The sequence below is a fragment of the Oncorhynchus masou genome, chromosome 8 (genome assembly GCF_036934945.1).
Source record: "Oncorhynchus masou masou isolate Uvic2021 chromosome 8, UVic_Omas_1.1, whole genome shotgun sequence".
Lineage (NCBI taxonomy): Eukaryota > Metazoa > Chordata > Actinopteri > Salmoniformes > Salmonidae > Oncorhynchus > Oncorhynchus masou.
Window position 1 is genome coordinate 43,077,126 of NC_088219.1, and position 22,957 is coordinate 43,100,082.

At 42.4% G+C, this 22,957-nt stretch overlaps 3 protein-coding genes and 1 non-coding gene across 4 annotated transcripts; 3 read left to right on the forward strand and 1 right to left on the reverse strand.

Moving 5' to 3' along the window:
• The first annotated feature begins 11,257 nt into the window (after positions 1-11,257).
• On the forward strand, positions 11,258-11,312 carry LOC135544754 (U7 small nuclear RNA). Its single transcript, XR_010456376.1, has one exon. It is a non-coding gene; the product is annotated as a U7 small nuclear RNA (small nuclear RNA).
• A 662-nt stretch (positions 11,313-11,974) lies between these two features.
• Positions 11,975-13,583, forward strand: LOC135543826 (homeobox protein vex1-like). The gene is made up of 3 exons (XM_064971155.1): positions 11,975-12,571; positions 12,923-13,173; positions 13,275-13,583. The coding sequence occupies exons 1-3, from the start codon at positions 12,277-12,279 to the stop codon at positions 13,581-13,583; spliced, it is 855 nt and encodes a 284-aa protein (XP_064827227.1). The 5' UTR covers positions 11,975-12,276.
• A 955-nt stretch (positions 13,584-14,538) lies between these two features.
• Positions 14,539-16,778, reverse strand: LOC135544702 (histone H2A.V). Its single transcript, XM_064972541.1, has 5 exons — positions 16,669-16,778; positions 15,568-15,645; positions 15,334-15,447; positions 15,074-15,203; positions 14,539-14,932 (listed from the first exon to the last, which is right to left on the reverse strand). The coding sequence occupies exons 1-5, from the start codon at positions 16,669-16,671 to the stop codon at positions 14,871-14,873; spliced, it is 387 nt and encodes a 128-aa protein (XP_064828613.1). The 5' UTR covers positions 16,672-16,778; the 3' UTR covers positions 14,539-14,870.
• A 2,341-nt stretch (positions 16,779-19,119) lies between these two features.
• Positions 19,120-21,945, forward strand: LOC135544704 (transcriptional regulator protein Pur-beta-like). Its single transcript, XM_064972542.1, has one exon. It carries the CDS (start codon positions 19,158-19,160, stop codon positions 20,052-20,054), a length of 897 nt encoding a protein of 298 aa, XP_064828614.1. The 5' UTR covers positions 19,120-19,157; the 3' UTR covers positions 20,055-21,945.
• Positions 21,946-22,957: the final 1,012 nt, after the last annotated feature.

A 22,957-nucleotide genomic window follows, 5' to 3' on the forward strand; every position in this document is an offset into this window, starting at 1 on the left:
GAAGAGGTCTGGTCTGACCCACTCGGTGTGGGGGTATCTTTATCAAGGGAGAGCTTCTCCTGCTGGGCTAATTCTTTGATTAGGTGAAAGTCCAGCTGGAACTGTTTGGTATTACTCTGTACAATTACTGTTCCGGACTTATAGATATTTATATTGCTTGACTCAGAGTCCTCGTTATCAAGTATTCTGAGTTTCCAGCCCTCGTTAACCCCCCCTCTCTTAACAAAGGGGTAGTGTGCTAATATAGCACTGTGCCATGCCAGGGGATGGTTTGTGTGGAAGATAAGGTTGCTGATGTTCCCATTTTTGTAATAGTCAGCAAAAAGTGTCTCTTGATTTTCCATAAGGAGCTTCATTTTGTAATCTTTTCTTGACTTATCATTCTTTACATGCAGAGGGTACTGTATTTTAATTACCTCTGAACAGCGGGAGGGAGCCTCTAAGGCCTCTCCATTTGGTTGGGGTAGACTGTGTGACTCTCCTGCCATTGTTGGGCTAATGGGCTTTGACACCTCTCACTTGACACGTCAGTGCTAGTTGAAGCTGTATCAAGCTTGGCAGAATTATGTTAGAATTCAGTCCTTATAAAGTAATGTTGTGTATTTTTCTTCTTGGCTTTTGGCTTTTAAATATATAGTTTCAGTCTAAGCATTACTCACTCAGTTCCAGGTTGGATGGGGTTTTCAGGTTTCTGTTGTTTTCCAGAGAATTTGCTGTATAGAGAAATAAATCTTGGTAGTTGTGAACCTTCCAGGTGATTCCGTAATTCCGTCCAAAATCAGGTTGTAGGTTTTAAGTTTTGATTTGAAGTGGGGGTTATGTTGTAGAGGGTAGAATCCAGTATGTGTTCCTGACAAAAAATCCAAGTTTATCTAACTCCTAATCTATCTTTTTTAAAGAAAATGCTGAAAAATGCAGGAGCTCATCTGATCGTGACCTCTCTCTCTGTCTCTCTCAATTCAATTCAAGGGCTTTATTGACATGGGAAACATGTGTCAACATTGCCAAAGCAAGTGAGGTGGATAATATATTAAGTGAATATATAAAGTGAAATAAACAATAAAAATTAACAGTAAACATCACACATACAGAAGTTTCAAAACAATAAAGACATTACAAATGTCATATTATATATATATATATATACAGTGTTTTAACCATGTACAAATGGTAAAGGACACAAGATAAAATAAATAAGCATAGATATGGGTTGTATTTACAATGGTGTGTGTTCTTCACTGGTTGCCCTTTTCTTGTGGCAACAGGTCACAAATCTTGCTGCTGTGATGGCACACTGTGGAATTTCACCCAGTAGATATGGGAGTTTATCAAAATTGGATTTGTTTTCGAATTCTTTGTGGATCTGTGTAATCTGAGGAAAATATGTCTCTCTAATATGGTAATACATTGGACAGGAGGTTAGGAAGTGCAGCTCAGTTTCCACCTCATTTTGTGGGCAGTGAGCACATAGCCTGTCTTCTCTTGAGAGCCATGTCTGCCTACGGTGGCCTTTCTCAATAGCAAGGCTATGCTCACTGAGTCTGTATATAGTCAGAGCTTTCCTTAACTTTGGGTCAGTCACAGTGGTCAGGTATTCTCTCTCTCTCTCTCTCTCTCTCTCTCTCTCTCTCTCTCACTCACACACACACACACACACACACACATGTGTATATATAAACACCTCACCTCAGACCTCTCTGTCACAACAAACTGAACGGAACAGAGTGCAAGACCGCTAGGCTATACCCCTCCTAAAGGCGTTTCTGACTGTTTGTCAAACTAGTTATCATGAATACATTTTAAAATAATCATGTATTTAGATAAGCATGTAAAGGGGTTTGTTAATCTCAGAATGTGTGTGTGTGTGTTCCTGTGTGCGTGTCTGTTTGTGAGAGAGAGAGAGTTCTTTTGGAACTTTTGTGAGTGTAATGTTTACTGTTAATTTGTATGGTTTAGTTCACTTTTGTTTATTATTTACTTCACTTGCTTTTGCAACGTTAACATATGTTTCCCATGACAATAAAGCCCTTAAATTGAATTGAAATTGAAATTGAATTGGGAGACGGAGCACCAGTTTTCCACCACGACACCTGCTTCCCATTGGCACGTCACCTGTTCCCACGCCAGTGACACCATGTGTGAGACAAAAGTTAATGACTGGGAGGGAGGGGAACACAGCAACAACACTTTCCTGTTCTTAGGGGAGCAGCGGTGACTGGAGGTTTATGGGACTGGGTCGTGTTCATCAGGGCATACTGTAGCGAAACCTAGAATTCTTTCCTTTTGTTGCCTACTAAACACATGCCTACTGGTGTGTGGGTTCATGTATGCATGTACTTGTGCGTGTGTATGTAAGAGAAAGTGTATGTCTCCAATGCCTCACCTCACAGATACGGTAAAGGAGACTGGGACCTACCCACTGTAGATAATAATGGTTTTGTAAGGGGGGATTTCACAACCAAAGGCTTGCTCCCCCACCCTCCTCCTATTCCTCATTCTCCTCGCTTCCTCTCCTTCTCCATTCGATCAGGGGAGCCACGGTGCCTGCTTATCCTCCACGACCAGTTCATCAAAGCCCCAAGAGGCTTTGAAGGATCTGATAGGGATCACTAAGACAAGGAGAAGAAGTCTGACTGCCTGACTGACTGTCAAAGGCCAGACGGGGCGGGACACTAGTGGAAAACAGGAGCCAAACAGTTGAATAATCATTACATCACAGACAAACTAACATTAACAAACAGGGCATGACCGACAGATTCACTGATGTAAAACTTCAATCAGAGGGTTTACATCAGCAGTGTTTCCTTTCTTCATCTGATTGGTCTGTTTGGTTTTTGAAATATTGAAATAAAAAGCCCCACTGTATGTGAGATATTTTGACATACACTACCGTTCAAAAGTTTGGGGTCACTTAGAATTGTCCTTGTTTTCCATGAAAACAGACATGAAATGAGTTGCAAAAATGAATAGGAAATATAGTCAAGACGTTGACAAGGTTATAAATAATGATTTTTAATTGGAATAATAATTGTGTCCTTTCGTCAAAGAATCCTCAATTTGCAGCAATTACAGCCTTGCAGACCTTTGTCATTCTAGTTGTCAATTGGTTGAGGTAATCTGAAGAGATTTCACCCCATGCTTCCTGAAGCACCTCCCACAAGTTGGATTGGCTTGATGGGCACTTCTTACCTCAGGACAGCCACATGTTTTTGGTATCTTTGTTTGTTTTGGGTGAATTATACTAAGCATATATAGCCTTGTTGAGTTAATGGTGTTTTAAATGTTTACATTGAGGTAGTGCTCCTCTTGTCTTTGTGCTGACATGCGGTTTTATATCAGTAGTTGTTTAGTGAACTTTCAAAAAACATTCACTTGCTTGACCATGCTGCAGGTCATGTGTATTTCATGCAATTTTTGCTTTGTGGACTTCACCATACAGATGTTGTTCTCCGGTTTCAAATCAAATAACAATTTACTGGTCACATACATGTGTTTAGCAGATGTTATTGCGGCTGTCGCGAAATGCTTGTGATTCTAGTTCCGACAGTACAGCAATATCTAACAAGTAATATCTAACAATTTCACAACCAATACCTAATACACACAGTTAAGGAATGGAATTAAGAATTTTTAAATTTATGGGTGAGCAATATATTTATATAGTGTTAATTCCTTTATTTAGATTTGTGTGTATTAGGTATTTGTTGTGAAATTGTTAGATATTACTTGTTAGATATTGCTGCACTGTAGGAACTAGAAGCACAAGCATTTCACTACACACGCAATAACATCTGCTAAACACAGGTTTTGTGATGAAACAAATGTATGTGTTGGTGAATTTATTCCGCCTCTGTGTGACTATTGCCTTTTTGTTGTCACGGCCTTATTGTATATCGCGGTGGCATATGAATGAATGGGCTATAGAGCGAACAATGCAATTATCATAACATAGGTTGTGAAATGGCTTTTTAACTAGCTTGGCTTGGCTTCCTCAGTGATTTTACCCACACACAGCCACGGGATCAGTGACTAGTAGCAACTTCTGTGTGTGTGTGTGTGTGTGTGCATGCGTGTGTGTGTGTGTGTGTGTGTGTGTGTGTGTGTGTGTGTGTGTGTGTGTGTGTGTGTGTGTGTGTGTGTGTGTGTGTGTGTGTGTGTGTGTGTGTGTGTATGCGTGTGTGTGTGAGTGTGTGTGTGTGTGTGTGTGCATGCATGTGTTTCGTGCATGGCTGTGGGTGCGTGCGTATGTGCGTGCACCCCTGCATGCGTGTATGTGTCCTGAGGGGGGCGCGGGCAAAGTTTGTGTCCATAACAGAGTAGCAAACAGGGCTATTAGAGTTGAAAGGCTGTGAATTGAGCCAATCAAAGAGGGGCACGGCTGGAGACCGTCAGCCCACAGACAGACTGGCCTGGCCTGGGGCCCGATGGGATGACCTCGTCTCCTCTTCATGGATCACACACACACACACACACACACACACACACACACACACACACACACACACACACACACACACAGACACAGACACAGACACAGACACAGACACAGACACGCACACACACAGCAGAGTGCTGGTCGATTAAATTTTGTCGAAAGTTGAGACAACGGGGTAAATCTCAAATTGGGAGTTTAATTTAACACGAAGGTACAATAGGGCCTAGTTATGGGCCCAACAGACACATACCCACAAACTAACACACATTGTAGTAGGGTTTGACCCAGTTCAAAACAGTGTGGTTCATAAATAACTGTAATGGCAAAGCAAATCAAATATGTGAGCTAGCTAATACAGTTGAAGACACACACTACAAAATACCAATCAGTGACTAAACTAACAGAGTCCTAATGGAATGGGCCTTTAAACAAGGCAAACAGGCGAAAAACAAACAAACATGAGAACCAGGAAGATGCCTGAACACTGTATTCATGAGTGGTGTTGGATAGACTAACTCAATGCAATGTGCTATCATCACATACAAGAAGTTTATGACCCTGGACTGGAAGTAGGGCGTCGTCATGAATAAAATGTTATAATTTGTTTTGTAGATTAGAATGTTCCGAGAGCTTCCATCAATAGAATAAGACCTAATTCTTAAGTTCCATCTTGCACAGACAGCAGTGGTTCCCAAAAGCACCCTCCCTCCCTCCATACTCTGCACAAGGACTGTATGAATAAAATAGTAATTCAATAAATGAAGTAAATAAAATAAAGTACATTAAGATTAGAAGTAGTAGCACACATTACTAGGATTCATTTCCTCAAGTGATCTGTCCTCCACACAGACACTGAGGAACTTACACACAGACTCATTAATTACAGTTATGACTTCCAAAGATCCTGATATTTTTTGTTTACTTTCTCCTTCCATATCTCCATCCCTTTCTCTCTCGCTCTCTCCCTCTCTTTCACTGCTAGGCCCTCAGTCTCTCTAGAGCGGGATGGGTATCAGCCTAACCCACCTGTCTGTCACCTTCTCTCATCCTGATCAGTGATAGTGGGCTGGGTGCTGTGCTTTGATGTCGACCTGTTGAGCGAGAAAGAGAGAGAGGGGGGGGGGTAGAGGGAGAAAGATAGGGAGAAGAGAGAGACAGGAGTTTGAAACAGGCGGGAGATGTACTGCAACAGACAGAACGGCCATCTCCCATACCACTGCCATACAGATACCATCAAAGACCCTGATTGCAACATTCTCTGTGTGTGTGTGTGTGTGTGTGTGTGTGTGTGTGTGTGTGTGTGTGTGTGTGTGTGTGTGTGTGTGTGTGTGTGTGTGTGTGTGTGTGTGTGTGTGTGTGTGTGTGTGTGTGTGATCCATGAAGAGGAGACGAGGTACTCTAGTTTATTTAGTAAATATTTTCTGAACTCTATTTCTATTTTCTCTATTTTTATTTCAGCCACACTTGTTGCTGATAGGTGAATAAAATTGAGCAGACAGTCATGTAATCTTCATAGACTAACATTGGCAGTAGATTGGCTTCACGACCTCAGTGTCTTTCAATGTGGCACCTTCATAGGATGCAACCTTTCCAACAAGTCAGTTCATAAAATGTCTCCCCTGCTAGAGCTGCTGCGGTCAACTGTAAGTGGAAACGTCTAGGAGCAACAACGGCTCAGCAGCGAATTGGTAGGCCACACAAGCTCATAGAACGGGATCGCCGAGTGCCGAAGCACGTAAAAAATCATCTGTCCTCGGTTGCAACACTCACTACCGAGTTCCAGGTTGCCTCTGGAAGCAACTTCAGCACAAGAACTGCTCATCAGGAGCTTCATGTAATGGGTTTCCATGGCCGAGCAGCCGCACACAAGCCTAAGATCACCATGCGCGATGCCAAGCGTCGGCTGGAGTGGTGTAAAGCTCACCGCCATTTGACTCTGGAGCAGGGACAAATCCCGATTCTCCATCTGGCAATCCGACGGACAAATCTGGGTTTGGCGGATGCCAGGAGCATATACCAGTCCCAATGCATAGTGCCAACTGTAAAGTTTGGTGGAGAAGGAATAACGGTCTGGGGCTGTTTTTCATGGTTCGGGCTATGACCCTTAGTTCCAGTGAAGGGAAATCTTAATGCCACAGCAGACAATGACATTCTAGACGATTCTGTGCGTCCAACTTTTGGCAACAGTTTGTGGAAGGCCCTTTCCTGTTTCGGCGATGTGGAAGAACTTGACTGGCCTGCACAGAACCTTGACGTCAACCCCATCGAACACTTTTGGAATGAATTGTAACGCTGACTGCGAGCCAGGCCGAATCGTTCAAGAGCAGTGCCTTACCTCACTAATGCTGAATGGATGCAATTCCCCCAGCAATGTTCCAACATCTCGGGGAAAGCCTTCCAGAAGAGTGGAGACTGTTATAGCAGCAAAGGGGGGACCAACTCTATATTAAAGCCCTTGATTTTGGAATGAGGTTTTCGAGAATGTTCTTGTGGTGAACAAGCCTATATTGGCCTTGCCTGCCTATGGATAGGCCTACGGCCATCTATCCATTTAAAGCAGTCAAATATCTGATACCATTTCATTAAAAAACTATATATTTAAAATGTAAGAACCAGTATATATTACAAACCTATTTCCAAACAGTATTAGGTTACTTTACAAAACCCCCACCTTCTGCCAGGCAGGGAGCAAACTTGGTCAAATGCTTCAGCTGAGTTTCTGCCAGCCTCATGGTCTTTCTTTTTTTCAGTGTTACAATAAGGATTAGGGGATCAAGTCAATCGTTCGCCTTTATGGTGGATAACAGACTAAACGGTCCTGTCTTTTCTGAAAGACCAAAGCTGTGAAGTAGGCTAGCCTATCTCCTCCACTGCGTCTTGGAGGCCAGGGTGGGGAGGGAGTGGGTGGCATGTGGATAATATGCAGGGCGACTGAGTGAGTGATACATTGTGTTAGGGATTAATCGGCTCAATCACAAACCGACCCATTGATAAGATAATGACGGGCTGTTATTCGGACCGGTGGGTGGAATGGATCCGGGGGCTGCTGCGCTCTATCTCTCCACTTCTCCACCGCCAGACGGCTGTCTCCGCGCGCCATGGCGCTCCGTGTAGTCTTGCTAATTGGTCATTAACGTAGACTGGTCACTTCAGAGGGTCGCGGTTCTTTGATACTCACATTCCCGATTGACAGGGAAGTCTCGAGGCGACCGTCTTAAGAGACAGAAATCGCGTTTAGTAGCTTCTCACAACTCCATAATGGGACACTATTAAATGGGAAATAGTTTCTATAATGTAAAACAGTGATGTGGTTGATTGAAGGACAGTTTTATAATTCCAGGTTTTTAGCGATACCGCAGTTCAGTAGCCTAATATTTGTGACTGTAATTTACATTTTAACACGAGGCCAATAGATTAAGTTTTAGGCGCCTACTCATTCAAGGGTTTTTCTTAATTTTTTAAACTATTTTCTACATTGTATAATAATAGTGAAGTCATCAAAACTATGAATTAACACAAATGGAATCATGTAGTAACCAAAAAACAAATCAAAATATATGTTATATTTGAGAGCCACCAGTTGGCTTGATGACAGCTTTGCACACTCTTGGCATTCTCTCAACCAGCTTCATGAGGTAGTCTTCACCTGTAATGCATTTAAATAAACTGGTATGCTTTGTTAAAAGTTAATTTGTGGAATTTCTTTCCTTCTTAATGTGTTTGAGCCTATCAGTTGTGTTGTGACAAGCTAGAGGGGGTATACAGAAGATAGCCCTATTTGGTAAAATACCAAGTCCATATTATGGCAAGAACAGCTCAAATAAGCAAAGAGAAATGACAGTCCATCATTAAGAAAAACCCTTGAATGAGTAGGTGTTCTAAAACTTGACCGGTAGTGTATATCGTAGACCAAGGGGATCGTCACATTTTTGCCCAAACAAATCGACAAAAACCCAATCATCAGAGCTGTCAGTCCTCTCTCTCTCATCAGTAGAGACAGATTCAATGAGAATGATAATTATTAGACAACAATCATCAGGCAGATCAGCCAACATTGCATTATGTTAAACCAATCCCTGGTCACCATCCAACTGGTTGAATGTGGCCTATACCCACATAAAAAAGACTACAGTTTACTATAGAATACTACAGTACTTACATTTACATTTACATTTAAGTCATTTAGCAGACGCTCTTATCCAGAGCGACTTACAAATTGGTGAATTCACCTTCTGACATCCACTTACTTTAGAATTGTGTCGTATACTGTAGAATACTATAATGCACACTGTAGTAGGCTATCATGTTGATCATGTGTAGTGCTTAGTATATAATTTTGTAGTACACTCTAAAAATTAGGGGTTCAACAAGGGTTCTTCTAAGATCCTCAAAGGTCTTTGAAGAACCTTAGGGTTCCTGGCACTGCAAATGGCCCCCAAAAGGTTCTTCCAAGAACCCCATAGGAGGTGGAGTTCATCGAGGAACCTCTTTACTTGGTGGAGGTTCTTGCACGAACCTAACTGCCCAACTGAAACATTTGGATTGGAATTTGAAAGGATAGCAGTTGAAGGCATTTAACTGAAAAAAATGAAAGTTTGTCCCTTGTATGATCGAAATTAACATTGTTTTATGATGACACCATCTTTTTTATTTGTATTTTTTTATTTAACCTTTCTTTAACTAGGCAAGTTAGTTAAGAACAAATTATTATTTACAATGACAGCCTACACCGGCCCAACCCGGACGACGCTGGGCCAATTGTGCGCCGTCCTATGGGACTCCAAATCACAGCCGGATGTGAAACAGCCTGGATCCGTCTTTTCATATTTCTGTAAATATTTCTAAAAAAGAGACTGGATACAATTCAATGGATATGAATCAAAAAAGAGGTAAGAATATGCAGGCTATAAGAATATGTTGAAGGCTCGCTGTATTGGGTGTAGATGAACAGCTAGCTCACTTTTGTGTCTGAAGCGATACAGACAAGGAGGCATACAAAGGTATGTCAATTGCTATTGGTATGTTATGCAGATCACATTTACTATCCTCCACCTGTACCTCTTCAATGAATATCGAATAAACCTCTACATTATGGACAAGGTATGTGTATGAACACCATTCTAAAAACATATGTTTTTATTCACATTCACCACAAAAACCAAGGTATGAATACTGTCATGTGTTTTGTTAATCATCTGTATAGTTACCTTTTTTGGTGATTCACAGACTTCACCCTCCCTACACCTCTGATGAATATAACAGGAAACCTGCTCGATCACCATACACTGTAAAATCATTCTGGCTATGGATACGGAGAACATGAACACATTAACATCAACACGCCAGAGGATATATCAATTGGACTTGGGGCTCTGCTGGGAGTTTACCTCATATTTGGACTTCTAAATTCTGCTTTGCCACTAAAATCATAATAAACACTGAGAACTAAAATAGTGTTATTGTTATGCATATTATTATCAATAATAAAAATAACAGGGGGGGGGGGGTAGTTCAAAAATAAACCCCCAACGGTTCTTCAAAAGGTTCTTTGAGGATCCATTAAATGAGGTTCATTGAAGAACTTATAGGGGTTCCCCCCACTGTGTCAATTTGGAGGACCCCTAAAGGATACTTCAGGAACCTTGGTTTTAGAGTGTATACTGGAGAATACTTTAGTATATATTACAGTATTATCCACACAAAGGACAACAAAAACAGTTTTTGATAACTATAGTAAATACTACAGTATTTAATTAGCATACAATACCAGTCAAAAGTTTGGATACACCAACTCATTCAAGGGTTTTTCTATATTTTCACTATTTTCTACATTGTAGAATAATAGTGAAGACATCAAAACTATGAAATAACACATGTGGAATCAAGTAGTAACCCAAAAAGTGTTAAACAAATCAAAATATATTTGATATTCTTCAAAGTAGCCACCCTTTGCTTTCCACACTCTTGGCATTCTCTCAACCTGGAATGCATTTAAATTAACAGGTGTGCCTTGTTAAAAGTTATTTTGTGGAATTTCTTTCCATCGTAATGCATTTGAGCATATCAGTTGAGTTGTGAGAAGGTAGGGAGGTATACAGAAGATATGCCTATTTAGTAAAAGTCCAGATTTACCTCTGCTGCAGAAGATACGTTCATTATAGTTCACTGCACCTCAGATTGCAGCCCAAATAAATGCTTCACTGAGTTCAAGTAACAGATACATCTCAACATCAACTGTTCAGAGGAGACTGCGTGAATCAGGCCTTCATGGTCGAATTGCTGAAAAGAATCAGCTACTAAACTACACCAATAATAAGAAGACACTTGCTTGGATCAAGACACATGAGCAATTGACTACTAAATGGTGGAAATCTGTCCTTTGCTCTGATGAGTCCAAATTTGAGATTGTTGTTTCCAACCTTCTTTGTGGGACCTCCTTCAAGACTGTTGGAAAAGCATTCCTCATGAAGCTGGTTGAGAGAATACCAAGAGTGTGCAAAGCTGTCATCAAGGCAAAGGGTGGCTACTTTGAAAAACCTCAAATATAAAATATATTTTGATTTGTTTAACACTTTTTGTTACTACATGATTCCATGTGTTATTTCATAGTTTTGATGTCTTCACTATTATTTACACAATGTAGGAAATACTGTATACTCTGCCCATACCACCCTTCCTTATATCCCAATTTGTGCCACCCATAAGTGAGAAACCTACATGCTAAGTATAGACCATATTGTGTTCCCTATGGTTATAGAAAAGAGCAGACCCGCTGAACTCTCCATTCAGAACCCAGTGTCACTTACCTACCTACAGATAATGGAACATTTGCTATTTTAGTATTTCTCCAGTAGGTTTCCTCAAGGAGAAAGCCCTCCACTTCTAAGTTAAAGATAATAACACAAAAACACTTTAGTAATGTCCCCAAAAACACTACAGTAAATAATATTATATTACGAAATACACGAGAATAGGTGTTATTGGAAGAGTTAATGATATTCATATTGTTTTCATTCCATGGGTAGAGCCGAGGAGCAGGAGGAAAATATTTAATGTTAAAGGAAGTGAATACGCAATGCTATTTGAAATACATGAATAGGATGAAGTAATGAGCTCTCACACACACACACACACACACACACACACACACACACACACACACACACACACACACACACACACACACACACACACAGGGCTATATTGAGAGCAGCGGGTTCAATTCGGAAATAAACTAACAGTTACAAATCTATAATTGAAAAAAGGGAATTTATTTTCAGTGACTTCTCAATAAACTGTAAAGTGGAAGCTATTCATTTAAAACATTTTTACATTTCTGAATTTCAAATTCAAATCACTTAATTCAATTCGAATTGAGCACAAACAGGATTGAGAGAGGAGGTGAGGACAGCAAGGATGTGACTGTGTGTGGGGGAGAGGCTCTCCAGACTCACTGGAGCCAGCGGGTAATGGCCTCATTCAGGCCGATTGAGACGTCTTAATTTCTGCAGTTGTGAAAACTGAAGGAGGGAGGGAAGAAGGGAGGGAAGGATGTGTCCTTTGATCCTGGGCTGAGTGAGTTGTAAACTGAGGAGGTATGCCCTGCATATATACTGCCTCTACTCAGATCATTACTCCATTTATCAGGACAATGACCCACTGAGAGAGAAGAACACACTCACACAACCTCTTCCCTAAACTTACCCAGCTCTGAGAACTGTCTGCATTTCTGGAACCTGAAGGATAAGATACATTAGATTCTATCCATCCAAAAGGACAAGTTTCTCCACCCCAACAACTGGATTTTGGTTAATTTTGTTGGATATTTCCATCATCCAAACATGAGGGGACATTTCTCCATTGAGTGGCTGGCCCAGAGTAGTCGGGCATCGGGCAGCACGAGCCCCTCACCTCCCTCCTCTTCCTGGACATCCGTTGCGGCTGGACCCACCAGCACCTCTGGGACCCACCCTGAAAGCTTGCCTGGGTTCTACTGCCGACCGAGACCTAAGAATAAAGAGAACCAGACAGAGAACAAGGTGAGGAGAGGACATGGGCTGATCCTACGCAGCAATCCCAGCCTGGCAGGCTCTGAGACAGCTAAGAGGAGTAGCCCCCTCCACCACAAGCACCAAGGTAGGTTCACTCTCCCTCAAATCAACTCAGCATCTGAGTTTACATGGGAACCATACATTCATTGAAATAGTGTGTGTTGTTTGTGGGTGTGTTTTGAGCTATGTGTTGATTGAATTAACAGAGCGTCTGCCAAATGACTTAAATGTAAATGTAACAGAATTCTTTACAAAATAGCTACATCTGATTTTGCTCTTATAGTGCTGAAAGCTCTATAGTTAGGACTCACTTCAGACTGAGTTGAAGTCTGGAGACATGGGTGTGTTTGAAAGGTTCAGAGAACACAACAGTTTTGGAAACCACTACGATGTAGCATATGGATGGATGTGGAATCTCTTCTCCCTCTTTCTTCAGTAGTGGCTGAGACTGGCTTCATTAGTGGAACAGAGGGGGAAACGTCAGGGTACGAGAGTGAGGGCGGGCGCTCCCTCTCCCCAACCACCACCCTGGATGTCTCCTCTTCGCCCCCTACGGGGAGGCGGCCACGTACAGCCTACACAGCGGAGCAGATCAACAGTCTGGAGAGGGCATTCAAGAGGAACGCTTACCTGGGAACTCGGGACAAGGTTGAGCTCTGCAAGAAACTCGACCTCTCAGACAAACAGGTAGGCAACGCAGACAAAAATACATATAGGGACTCTATTGCAATGGTTATCAAAGGTTTCTTTGATCGCTGTGTCTAAAACGCCGGTCTGTTTCTCCTCAGATCCGTAACTGGTTCCAGAACAGGCGTATGAGGATGAAGAGGATGGTCCAGGACGCTCTTGCCCAAGCGTGCCAGGCTAAAGTAGCCTCTCACCTGCTGCACTACCCCGAGCTACATGCCTACCACCCCCATCATGCAGGAGCAGAGGGGGGCACTGCCACCCCATACCTCCACCCACACTACAGCTCATCCACAGCCAGCCCAGCCCTACCCAGCCTCCCCCTGGACTCTTTCTACCAGTACTCAAGCCTACCAGGCCTGGTGATGCCCACTACTGGGTCCTACCAGCCGTACACTCACCAGTATTAAAACTTTTGGATGATATCTCAATAGTCTAAAGTGGTTTTAAGGAAACTACTTTAGACTAGTGAGACACATCCCAATACATTTTCACTGGCTTCCACTTCTCATCTAATGTATTGACTATATAAAAAGTTTTCCACTCAGGGTAGAGAGCAATAATGAATGTGTTTCTGCTCTCCTTTTGTCATGCTGTAATTTCTATTGAAGTATAAAATTGATTGTTTTATTGGATTGGTTTCCCCCAATTGCATTATAAATCAGATAATCTCAGTTCTTCCACTTGATTTATATATTTGTAAGTATTGTGTGAAAATAAAATGAAAAACAATCCCATTCGCCAGAATATTGACTGTTTTTGTTGTAGTCATTTCAAACACCTCAATAGCGCCGACCAGTTTACAAATGGCCACCTAGTGCCCGACAAAGAAGTTGGTCATACTGTGTGGATGAGTCTCACACAATCCGTAAAAGAGAGAAAGATGGTCAACACATGAACTTGTGGTGAAAAATGTAATAGATTTTTCAGAACAAACGATACACCCAAATGGACTTCATTGGGCTTCTGAGTGGCGCAGCGGTCTAAGGCACTGCTTCTCAGTGCAAAGAGCATCCACTACAGTCAATGGTTTGAAACCAGGCTGTATCACATCCGGCTGTGATTGGGAGTCCCATAGGGCAGTGCACAATTGGCCCAGCTTTGGCCATCATTGTAAATAAGAGTTTGTTTGTTCACCAGGCTTGCCTAGTTAAAGAATATATTTCAGAGCAGCTATGGCTGCTAGTCATACTGGTATCTGACCACTAGGTGTCCAATTTTCCTTTCTCTCCACACAATCACAAGTGACAACCTTCTGTCTCCATGGAATACAATGAAATAATCTCAGAACTACTGTATCTCTCAAGGTAAGTAAGGTCAAAGCTAAATAAGAAATCACTTTATGACTAAAATAACAGACACAGGTTGTTTAAAAGATTTTTAAACTTTAAGTATAAAACACTTGGAGCTAAATCCAATCAACTCAAACTTTTTCAGAACATGACAAGAACTTCAGCATTTGTTGGTCTATGTACAAAATGTACAAGTTTCTTGTCCGAAAAAAATCTTAAAACTTCCCTAAACACCCCACCTTTCACCTTTAAAACAGTACAAACCAACACATACCTCAAAGACTACAACTACGGTTACAAAATTACCCAAACAAATATGCAAAACAAAATCAATATGGCTCCCCTTTCCTTCTGGACTTGCCTAGTTAAATAAATAAAATTCCTGGTGATGTGAGGTCACTTCCTCTATGCAGTCTTCTGCTGGCCCTTCTTTCCAATCAGAGACTTGTGGATGTGAGGAATTACACCTGCAGGAGGGAGAGAAAGGAACATTATGAATGTGTGATGCTATTGCTACACATTGGTAGGTGAAGAGATGTTTGTTATGTAAAACACTTGAGTTCCTGGAAGACCAATACATGAATCCAATCCAAGGGTTTAAAACTCACCTCCTCCAGCGATGGTGGCCTTGATGAGTGAGTCCAATTCCTCGTCTCCGCGGATGGCCAACTGTAAGTGACGCGGAGTGATACGCTTCACCTTCAGATCCTTGGAGGCATTCCCTGCCAACTCCAACACCTGAGAGTGACACAACAATAGTCTCAGTCTTTGCCCATTAGGGTAGGGTTGGAGTAAAAACCTGCTTGATTGACCTCCATCAGAGTCTCCTTAAAAAAAAAGTATATCTGGTTAAATGAATACATTTCACCTCAGCCGTGAGGTACTCCAAGATGGCGGCGCTGTATACTGCTGCCGTGGCTCCCACTCTGCCGTGGCTGGTGGTTCTGGTCTTCAGGTGTCTGTGGATACGACCCACCGGGAACTACAACACACACAGTCAGAAATGCAATAGGTAGAAGTTTCCCATTTGATCTGTGTTGCAGGATTCACTTGTGACTGATACAACAGAGGAACCCCGGGGAAAAGAGATGTAGGTACATGCCTGGAGTCCAGCCCTTTGGGAGCGAGACACAGCCTTCGCCTTGGCTTTGCCACTGTCCTTTCCAGCTTTTCCTCCTGCCTGGAAAGTGACAACGAGATTCAGTGAAATGGCTGATGCATGAATGTGATTGTGTTTTCTTTTACTTTTTTCTTCTCAAAGCGATGTATAACTGTGACCAAGCTGAACGAGATGCAAGATGGTGTAGGTGTACAAAAGAAAAATGATTAATACACTAAAAAGCTCCAATTTATTTTTGTAGCCTAGTGGTTAAGAGCTTTGGACCAGTAACCGGAAGGTCTCTGGTTCGAATCCCCTTGAGCAAGGCACTTAATTGTTCCTGTAAGTCGCTCTGGATAAGAGCGTCTGCCAAATGACTAGCTAAAATGTAAATGCAACTTCAAGCAAACCGAAGGCACATGCAACTGGTCATTACAGTAATCACACACACACACACACACACACACACACACACACACACACACACGTCTCTCCACCAACGGAAAGATAAAGGACCATTTCCGATTCATAACGTTTGCTATGTAACTGGCAAACTGTCATTTGAGTTCTCGCGAAGACAAAAAAAAGCCAAAATATGCCTTTCTATAGCTAACTACAATACAAATACGAAGGAAGAATGGTTTAGGTATCTCGTTAAAAGTGAAATACATATTGGTACATTTGTAGCTTGCTACCACAGCAGGTAGTGTTATCGTTAATGTCGTTAGCTAACAGTGCTAAAGTAAGGAGATGGTAACTAACGTTAGTTACCGTAGCTAGGCACTTCAATAAACAATCCAAACTTTGCGAATATCTTGGAATATTACATCAGAAAGAGACGGGACTTAACGTATATTAGATAGATATATGTTTGAAAAAGCATGAGAAGCAAGTCGGTTGTAATCTAGATGTAGCTAGATGGCACTCTTTCGTTAGTTTTCGAGTGTTCGTCGACGTCCTATTTCGCACGGAACAAGCAGTCGTGAATCCTAGTTACTTTTACTAGCCAGTTTAGCATATCAGTGCTAAAATGTAATGACATTTACGATAATCTGTCCTATAATACAGACAACGTACATAAAATACTTTAAAAAAACTCGTTACCATGTCGCCGTTGAGTTTTCCCTGTTGTATTTCCAAACCGAGAAAACCAATAAACCCGAAGAGCAAAAAAAAAGGCAAGCGAATGAATGAGGAGAGCTTTCAGAGCCAACCAATAGCGTCTCTGTTTATTGGTTCGAACAGTCTCTTCAACCAATTGCAATAGTGTTTGTACAGTGTAGGTAGTCTCTGCAACTGGATTGGACGCTTTGGGATAGTATAAATGCCAGAGAAATACTACTGCGGTCCGTGCTATTCGTGATGCTTAGGGCGTCCCTACTGTTCTTAATATAATAATATACACTATATATACACAAAAGTATGTGGACACCCATTCAAATTTGTGGATTCGACTATTTCAGCCAAACCCGTTGCTGACAGGTGTATAGATTCGAGCAAACAGCCATGCAATGGTACCGTCTTGGCATGTCACCTTTCCAACAAGTCAGTTTGTCAGATTTCTGCCCTGCTAGAGCTGCCCTGGTCAACTGTATGTGCTGTTATTGTCAAGTGGAATCGTCTAGGAGCAACAGCGGCTCATCTGCGAAGTGGGACCACAGAGTGCTGAAGCGCATAGCTAGTGAAAAATCATCTATCCTTGGTTGCAACATTCACTACTGAGTTCAAAACTGCACACAAGGCTAAGATCACCATGCGCAATGCCAAGAGTCAGCTGGAGTGGTGTAAAGCTTGCTGCCATTGGACCCTGGAGCAGTGGAAACGAGTTCTCTGGAGTGATGAATGACACTTCACCATCTGGCAGTCCAACGGACGAATCTGGGTTTGGCGGATGCCAGGGGAACGCTACCTGCCCGAATGCACAGTGCCAACTGTAAAGTTTGGTGGAGGAGGAATAATGGTCTGGGGCTGTTTTTCACAGTTCGGGCTAGGCCCCTTAGTTCCAGACAGGGAGCAAGTGCCCACATACTTTTGGTCATGTAGTGTAGCTCAGTGTTTGCAACCCCCATTGAAGTTAGCCAGTCTGGTAGGCCTACAGTAGTGTAGATTACATGTAAATTAAGATGAGATAACAAAAAGTATTTTGCAAGGAAAAGTTTAAACTACATAATCCATGTAAATGAGTTTATATGAATTGTGAGAGATAATGTCTTACATTGTTTAGTCTTCTTTTCCAGTGATATTCAGAATGGGTATGCCACATTTGTACTTAGGTTTTTAAATGAATAATGATGGGATTTATATTGTGCTTTTCCAGATGCTCAGAGTGTTACATTAAATAAAGAAAACGCCCTTCAGCCACCACACTACCAATAAATCTGACCTCCCTGAATCCTATGTCACTATTCCCCTCTCACTTGTTCACCTTTGATGCTGCAAAACCCGGGTTAAATACTTGAGCGCTGTAATTTAGTTTGGCTGACAGAATAGAAGCAATAGAAATATGAGAAAAGTCCCGAAAGTGCAAAATCCAAGCGAGTAAATTTGGTGCCCATCAACTAGTCTACTTTACAGTATTTGATATCTTTTTGACCCAGGTAATCTGCCAGTAGACTGAAAGCCCTGGACCTTGATGTTTGCAACCTGTGTAATGGGTGAGCAGGCTAGGCACTCTGTCGGCTGCTGTCCTTTCACCTGGGGCATATTCAGGATGCAACGTTAGAAAAATGGTTTACTCTAATCGTATCTAGTTGAAGAATCATGAATCACTTGAACATGAGTCTCTGATTCAGAGGCAATCACTTTTACCAAAGATTGCTAGACTATACGCCCACCTTTATTTAACTAGGCAAGTCAGTTAAGAACAAATTCTTATTTTCAATGACGGCCTAGGAACAGCGGGTTAACTGCCTGTTCAGGGAAAATACAACAGATTTTTACCTTGTCAGCCCAGGGATTCAATCTTGCAACCTTTCAGTTACAAGTCCAATGCTGTAACCACTAGGCTACCCGCCGCCTCCATAATGCCCACCTTGGAAAGCCCCTGAAGTATTTTAGAACCATAGTGGCCTACTTGAGGAAATTTGGTTCATGAAAAGGTGCAAGGTTAAATGTATTAATCTCAGTGTAAATGAGTGCTCTTTTGTGACATTGTTATGACATAAGGAGTTGCTTTTATTACTGCTTTTTATGTGTGCAGTATTCCCCAGTCTAGAATTTAACGCTTGCCCAGTTTGCCTTAAATGATATAGCAACTGCAGAGAAAAGGATCTCCGACAATTTATTGGTACTCCATAGTAAAAATTGTGGTAACAATATTGTGGCCCGTTGATTGGACGGTGATGTGGTCCACGATAATTACGTCAACAGAACCTACATCTAAACCAATGACATGTATGAATGTTAAGACGTAGGCGTGATAGCCAGCGGAAAACGACCAATGAGAAAACAAACTCGTTGAACAGGGCGTGATTGGCAGACCCAAGGCCAATGTGGGAGCGCTCGGGGAGGGTTTTGGTGGTGACCATGAAGGGGGTGTGCACGCGGAGAGGGAGATACTCACAAGAGGGAGAAGCTGGCTGGCGGTGCTGAAGATGGCGGATGGTGACAGTGGGAGCGAGCGCGGTGGCAGCAGCCGCGGAGGGGGAGGTGGGAGCGGGCACCAGCCCTTCCAGAGAGAGCAGGAGACGCAGGAGCTGGCGTCCAAGCGGCTGGACATCCAGAACAAGCGCTTCTACCTGGATGTCAAGCAGAACAGCAAGGGCAGGTTCATCAAAATTGCCGAGGTGGGGGCCGGGGGCTCCAAAAGTCGCCTGACCCTGTCCATGTCAGTTGCGGCGGAGTTTCGCGATTACCTGGGGGATTTCATAGAGCACTACGCCCAACTGGGGCCTAGCAGCCCGGAGCAGATCGCACAGTCCTCGGTCGGAGAGGACGGTGGGCCCAGGCGAGCCTTGAAGAGCGAGTTCTTGGTCCGGGAGAACCGTAAATACTACCTTGATCTGAAGGAGAACCAGCGGGGGAGGTTCTTGCGGATCCGACAGACCGTCAACAGAGGGCCCGGGTACGGAGTAGGTGGGCCGGGAGGAGGTATGCAGGCTGGTCAGACCATAGCCCTTCCGGCCCAAGGCTTAATAGAGTTTAGAGACGCCCTTGCAAAGCTCATAGATGATTATGGTGGAGACGACGAGGAATTGGCCTGTGGAACGGCGGTTGGGGGCTATGGGGAGCTTCCTGAGGGCACATCCATCATGGTGGACTCTAAACGGTTCTTTTTTGACGTCGGGTCAAACAAATACGGCGTGTTCCTGCGAGTGAGCGAGGTCAAACCGAGCTACAGGAACTCTATCACCATCCCGTTCAAAGCATGGGGAAAGTTCGGAGGTGCTTTCAGCCGGTACGCCGAGGAAATGAAAGAGATCCAGGAGCGACAGCGGGATAAAATGTACGAGAGGAAAGAGGAGTCGGAGGGAGAGGTGGATGATGACTGATGAGTTGAAACAGCGTTCAGTTCACACAGTGAGATTTGCAATATTATATGTGGCAGAAATGACAGATTTAAGTGCATGAGGAATCGAACTTCAATACAAAAAATATCGTGGCATAAAAAGTACGTTTGAAATTGGAACCATTATTGTTGTATTATTAAAACCTGGAGTTTAATGAAAGTTATGGGGCAAAGAGTCTCTAAAATGAGACCTTTCTCATGGGTTAAATAAAAGAAATGAAATTATGTTTTGTAAAAAAAGAAAGAAATATCCCCAAAACCAGCAACTTGGTTTTCATAACAATATAAGAAGCCAATGAAATCTTTATAATGTTTCCTTTAAAATATAGATATATATTTAAGAGTAAGGAGTTGAATCCATTAATGCAGCTATTATTTCCATTGCTCCTTGTAAGGAGTGAACCAGCATCCATTGTATCCCTGTTCTAGCTCTCTCCTATGTGACAGTGTGTGTTACCTTACAAGTTTTAGTGAAAGTAGTAGAAAGGAATGTCTAGAACAATTGTCATTTTTCTGGAGGTTATATTTGTGTTAATTGATGGGGGGGAAAAGCTATATAACATTTGGCTGTGCCATAGCAGGGCCTTTAACAGACAATTATGATGAGAAACGTTACGGAGAGAATAACTGTATCTGCAGGCTTATCTGAAGGCCTCTGAGACTAAATTGGAGACCTGTGTCATGTCACCCGCCAGCAAATACTGTAGGCCTAAACATGGCAGATGAGTGAATGCTTTTGTTGTTTTTACATATAAATGCCTGGCATTATTTACAAGGTCTGTTTCCTGGGACTTATTTTATTTGAAAGTAACTTAATTTTATCTTGTCAGATGGGAGCAGAGCAGTGTGTCACCTCCCACAACAATGTGGCCTGGTATCAAGAGAGTGGCAGGCCTATTAACCAATTGGCAACCAGAAAGGACAGTCTCTTCCTACTGTGTGCGTCCCATCCCGCAGGCGCCTGCTTCCCACTTCAGAACAGTTTGCACATATATTATGCCAAAATGTGGACATTTTTTTGTACGTTTGGTCTTCTGCAAGGGTTTTTTCGAGCTGTTTGTGCACATTTTCTCTCTCTAATGCAAGCCGGAGGAAGTCGTAGCCCTTTTTTGACAGATTGGACAACAGTAGGGATTTTTCAATTAAGTGATTGTTTTCATTCAACGAAAGACTAATTGTTTTAATGCCAATTTTTTTTATTTGGGAAATGCTGCACCAAATGTCTTAGATGATGTAAAAACATCTCTGCAAAAACATCTAAATTAATGACATACTGTGCACGAACAGCTGAAAAACCCTTGCCATAGGCCAAAGTGAACAAAAACATCAATTTCATCCTAATATATGCGCAAACTGTCTTGGGTGGGAAGCATGCGTACGCCTACACCCACACACCACTGGAGCCTTCTGATATGGCCATTGGAATTGATCACTGGGTGAAATCCAGAGGAGCTGCTACTACTACTGTCACCCAGCCAGCCAAGAGTGTGTAGGGCATCAATGACCAGGTGCCAACACTCTGTCTCAGCCCAGGCATCAGCACTGCCACACCACCGACGTTACGCTACGCCTCTGGACAGTAACAACAGGATGAATGGTTTACAAAGATAACTATATTGAAAGAAAATGGTGCTTATAAGTGAGATGATAAAAAAACTAGCTTACAATATTTTTTACCTTACCTTAAAATACCTTAAAGAAAAGGAAAATATATGAATTATAGAAGTATAACGCAGGCTTATGAAACATAGCTGGGATGTGACCGAATTGTCCATGTTTTTTTCTTTGTTTATTCTCACTTTCATTTGTTGGTTTTCTCCCAGAGTGAGTGAACTCAATAACACTTCTGTGATTAAAACAATATATTAATGCAACAGATATTGTGATTGTATACTTTAAAAAAACGATTTCTCTCCCTCTTCCCTCCTCCCCACTCCAACACAACCAGTAGCTGCTGAAATGTTCACTTAGTCTTCTTAGGTTGAAACTGGCAGACACTTCATCCTCTCAAGTGTTCCTTGAAGTATTAGTTATTAGGCTCCGACCCATCTATCAAACTACAGCCAGTTGGAATAATTGGCCCAGTTGTTCTCCGTTTCTCATAGTTGTTCCCCATTTAACATGTGGAACCGGCCAAGGGCAATTGGTCTGAGATGGGGGGGGGGACTGCCCAACGCATCACCGGTAGTTTGTTGGCTGTGGACTAGTTGGATAGACGTGTAGGTGACTTCATATGACACATTCTAAACCCCGAGCTTGAAGTTGCCTTCAGTTTAACTTGTGCCATTAATTATGTTGCCTGTTGTCATCAAGGCAATTAGGTTTTATTCTTGTACTTGGAAAAGACTAGTAGTGTACTGTAAGTACATGGGGGAAAAAAACTTGGGCTCCCGATTGGCAAAGCGGTCTAAGGCACTGCATCTCAGTGCATGAGGCATCCCTACAGTCCCTGGTTCGTATCCAGGCTGTGTCACATTCGGCCGTGGTTGGGAGTCCCAGGGTTTGGCTGGGGTCGCTCGTTATTGTAAATAAGAAGTTGTTTTGAACCGACGTAAAGGTTCAATAAAAAAGTACTGCCTGCCTGACATTCATGTCTCAATCGAGTTAGGCATTTAACGTACCTTAGTAATCCAATTGGTTTACGATGCTAAGAATGTGTGTGGATTCTTTGCCACTTTTTTGTTGTTGCACTTTGAGATACCAAACACAATGGGGCGGCAGGGTAGCCTAGTGGTTAGAGTGTTGGACTAGCAAACTAGAAGGTTGCAAGTTCAAATCCCCAAGCTGACAAGGTACAAATCTGTCATTCTGCCCACTGTTCCTAGGCCATCATTGAAAATAAGAATTTGTTCTTAACTGACTTGCCTAGTTAAATAAAGGTCAAAT

Coding starts and splice junctions, on each gene's coding strand:
- LOC135544704 (XM_064972542.1), top strand. CDS start 19,158: ATGGCGGATGGTGACAGTGGGAGCGAGCGCGGTGGCAGCAGCCGCGGA.
- LOC135543826 (XM_064971155.1), top strand. CDS start 12,277: ATGAGGGGACATTTCTCCATTGAGTGGCTGGCCCAGAGTAGTCGGGCA. Junction 12,572..12,922: donor CCTCCACCACAAGCACCAAG/GTAGGTTCACTC, acceptor CTCTTTCTTCAG/TAGTGGCTGAGACTGGCTTC. Junction 13,174..13,274: donor TCGACCTCTCAGACAAACAG/GTAGGCAACGCA, acceptor GTTTCTCCTCAG/ATCCGTAACTGGTTCCAGAA.
- LOC135544702 (XM_064972541.1), bottom strand. Junction 15,448..15,567: donor CCCAAAGGGCTGGACTCCAG/GCATGTACCTAC, acceptor TGTGTGTTGTAG/TTCCCGGTGGGTCGTATCCA. Junction 14,933..15,073: donor GGCCACCATCGCTGGAGGAG/GTGAGTTTTAAA, acceptor TCCCTCCTGCAG/GTGTAATTCCTCACATCCAC.